The following is a 3470-nucleotide window of genomic DNA, read 5'->3' on the forward strand; positions in this document are numbered from 1 at the left end:
TATAAAGTACATTTTATTTAAATTATGTCAAGATTTTCTGTGAAGAACATAAGTGGTATTAGCACAACAGTTTATCCATTCTTTCCACACCAAAAACCAGCAGTGTGGCAAAACATTCTCTTCCCAACTTTGGAACTTCTTACTAGGAGGTTATTTAATCTAAGCCTGTTTCCTAATCCGGTGGTACCCAAAATAGGAATGTACGAGATAGCTGGCAACTGTGATGCAGGAAGAAAATAGAATTTCATTTTATACTTGTTATTTTACCTTCTGTCCCCAAATAAACAGAATATAAATACATATATTTTGGGTATGTGCTCAGGTTTTTTCTTATAAGGTCACAATCAGAGTCAAATATCTAAGCCTTCTGTCTTAATTTATTAAGGGATAATAGTACCTCAGCTTCAGAAAATTTTGAGAATTAAATGTATTTAAGTATATTGCATAAAATACATGTAATATACATACACATATAAAGTATTTACTTTAATGCCTGATTATTTTGTAATTAATTTAAGCTGTAGAAAAAGGGTCCTCTTTTACTTTTATGGAGAAGAAGGAAAGAAGTTGAGTCCCCAATGAGTGCTTGGCACTTTCATATTTATCATCTAATCCTTGCAACCCCTTCTATGAGAAATTATTATTCCCACTTTAGCAATAAAGAAAACCGATATTCAGTAATTCGGTACACAGGTGTCTTGACTAGGTGCATGAAAACAGGCTATATGATTTTACCCCCAAGCTTTATTTTGAGTACAAATACTTTATAAGTTTATGGTTGTAAAAGGTTTATTGCTGTTGAATAGTTTTGTTAAACTTCTCGAAAAAAATCTAAAAGACAAATGTATTATCAGTTAACCAGTTTTTCAATGAAGAATCTTTTTTCCTCCAGCAGAACATTGCTATTTACTGCTGTATATTTTCCCTAAATGTAAAAAAAAAAAAAAAAAAAACCACTCCTCAAATTATACTATGAAAAAATATGTTCAAGTTAAGTGAACACTGCTGTTGTGCCTTTTCAGAAGTGTGATGCTTTTTTTTAAATCTGGGAGATGACTACTTTTTATGTGCTACAAGAGAAAGGGTAAAGACTAGGCGTGCTGGGTCACTGCAATGGAAGCAGACAATAAGCTGAGACCAAGTCACAGACATACAGGGGAGTGAAGGGCAGGATAAATGCCTTCCCTCTCTGATAAACTTCCAGACTGAATAATGGCTTATGACAGGTATGTAGTAAAAATACTATACCATTCATTAGGTACATTTGTGGCTAGTAATTTATATATAGTCAGTTCCTGTTTTGGGATGTAAAACTAGGTTAATCAGTAGTCTGCTGCACCTGTGTTGAACTATCTTATTTTTTTTTCCTTTAGTCTTTCCATTTACAGCCCACTGGCACTCCAGGCACCTACCTACTTCAAACAAGCTCAAGCCAAGGCCTTCCCCTAACTCTGACGGCCAGTCCCACAGTAACCCTGGCAGCTGCTGCTCCTGCTTCTCCTGAACAGATCATTGTTCATGCTTTATCTGTATGTGTCATTACATAAATCCCTTGATTTTTCCAGTTTATGTAGAGAAGACTGGCTAACTATTAAAAGTATCGCTAGAGATAATGGGATGTTTTTCTAATATTACTACTAGAGAACTTACATGCTTTCATTCAATGGGATGATCTCTAGGAGGAAAAAAAAAATCAGTTTTGAGTTCAGTTCAAGTATTTGAGTGTCTGTCAGGGACCAGGATTAGTTGATAGAAAAAATGTAAAGTAGTCGAGTTATTTAAATAATTCTCCTTGTTGCTGTTGTCTCAGGAACGTTTCACACATCACTTTTGTTTTCACTGTGTTATAGCCCCATCTCCTGTGTTCTTATATGAGATGGACTTACATTAGGAGAAAAGGGACATTAGGATAAAGTAAGGGCCTCAGAGGGTAAAGAACAGGGTTTCAGTAAAATAGTAATAAAAGCAATCAGTGCAGTTTCAGAGGTCAGGAGTATGAGTGAGGGAGGGCAGTAGGATACCACCCATAAATGTCATTTGTTGCCTGTAACTTAAATCTAGCATGTACTTTATTTTGCCAGTGATCATGTTCTTTAATGTTTTATAGCCAGAGCATTTGCTGAACACAAGTGACAATGTCACAGTGCAGTGTCACACACCAAGAGTCATCATTCAAACTGTTGCCACAGAGGACATCACTTCTTCCATATCCCAAGCAGAATTGACAGTAGATAGTGATATTCAGCCAGCTGATTTTCCTGAGCCTCCAGATGCTCTGGAAGCAGATACTTTCCCAGATGAAATTCATCGGCCTAAGATGACTATAGAGCCATCATTTAATGATGCTCATGTATCCAAATTCAGTGACCAAAATAGCACAGAACTGATGAATAGTATTTTGGTCAGAACAGAAGAAGAAATCTCTGACACGGACCTTAAGCAAGAAGAGGACTCACCCTCTGATTTAGCCAGTGCTTACGTTACCGAGGTAAGTTGCACTTAAGGGAAAAGCCTTGTGAACTCCTGCCCTGAGCCTCAAACCTGTAGTTTGGAGAAAGCATAGAAATAATTCAAGGGGAAATCTTTTGATATCTTCCTTTTGTCTTTTGACCCATGGAATAAAGTGCTCTGACCTCATAATTAGAAGTCAACCAACAGTGTTGAGGCCAGCAGAGGAGGGTGGGGGGACCATGCCCTATCTTTCCATGGTTTTTCACTAAAACCTTTTCCCTCTCCACCTCCAAAAGATTGAGAAATATTTGTTGGAACCCAAAGAAGTATTTTCCTCCAGGTGGTAATGAGTTATAACTAGGTCTTTGTGGTTCAGTCTAGGAAACATCCTGCAGTGTAACAGCATTAAGTGACTATAACTGAATTGTTTTTAAGTTCCTTTTTGTTAATATTTGGTACATAGAGGTTCTTAAGGTTACTTCTATCCATTTTTCAAGACTATAACAACTTCTACTTCTTTATGTACCAATTTAAAAATGGGACGATGTTTGCAAGTTAACAAGTCCTGCCAAACCCAGAAGTGCTTCAATTCTTAAGGAAAAATAAAACTAATAAGGAATATGAGTCAGAATCTCATCTTTTTTTTTAAAATATCATCTAGGATTTACAGTCTTCTACTATAGAGGAAGAAGTTGATCAAACAACAATTGATGATGAAACGATACTTATCGTTCCTTCACCACATGGCTTTATCCAGGCATCTGACGTTATAGATACTGAATCTGTCTTGCCTTTGACGACACTAACAGGTACTGTAGCACAACTCCATTGTGTGCTTGAAAAATCTTAAGGGAAGAATCAGGCAGCCAGACATTTAATTCACTTGTTTTGGTCTTTACTAGTCTTCTTGTTAGTTAAATCCTACTCTTAGATAGAAGATTGCTTACCCTAAATTCTTGATACATAATAGAGAATAAATATACTACATTTAAGACTAACTAGTAATTAACGCATTACAG

The 3470-nt window shown here is 36.3% G+C and overlaps 1 protein-coding gene across 6 annotated transcripts in view; it reads left to right on the forward strand.

The window, feature by feature from the left end:
- DMTF1 (cyclin D binding myb like transcription factor 1) overlaps positions 1-3470 on the forward strand; it is a 42491-nt gene that overhangs the window by 37706 nt on the left and 1315 nt on the right. For all 6 annotated transcript variants that reach the window (XM_037836553.1, XM_037836557.1, XM_037836556.1 and 3 more), the window contains 3 exons: positions 1374-1529; positions 2108-2488; positions 3113-3260. In XM_037836553.1, coding sequence (XP_037692481.1) covers positions 1374-1529; positions 2108-2488; positions 3113-3260 — 685 coding nt within the window. The remainder of the gene's footprint in view (positions 1-1373; positions 1530-2107; positions 2489-3112; positions 3261-3470) is intronic.

The sequence above is a fragment of the Choloepus didactylus genome, chromosome 5 (assembly GCF_015220235.1).
Source record: "Choloepus didactylus isolate mChoDid1 chromosome 5, mChoDid1.pri, whole genome shotgun sequence".
NCBI lineage: Eukaryota > Metazoa > Chordata > Mammalia > Pilosa > Megalonychidae > Choloepus > Choloepus didactylus.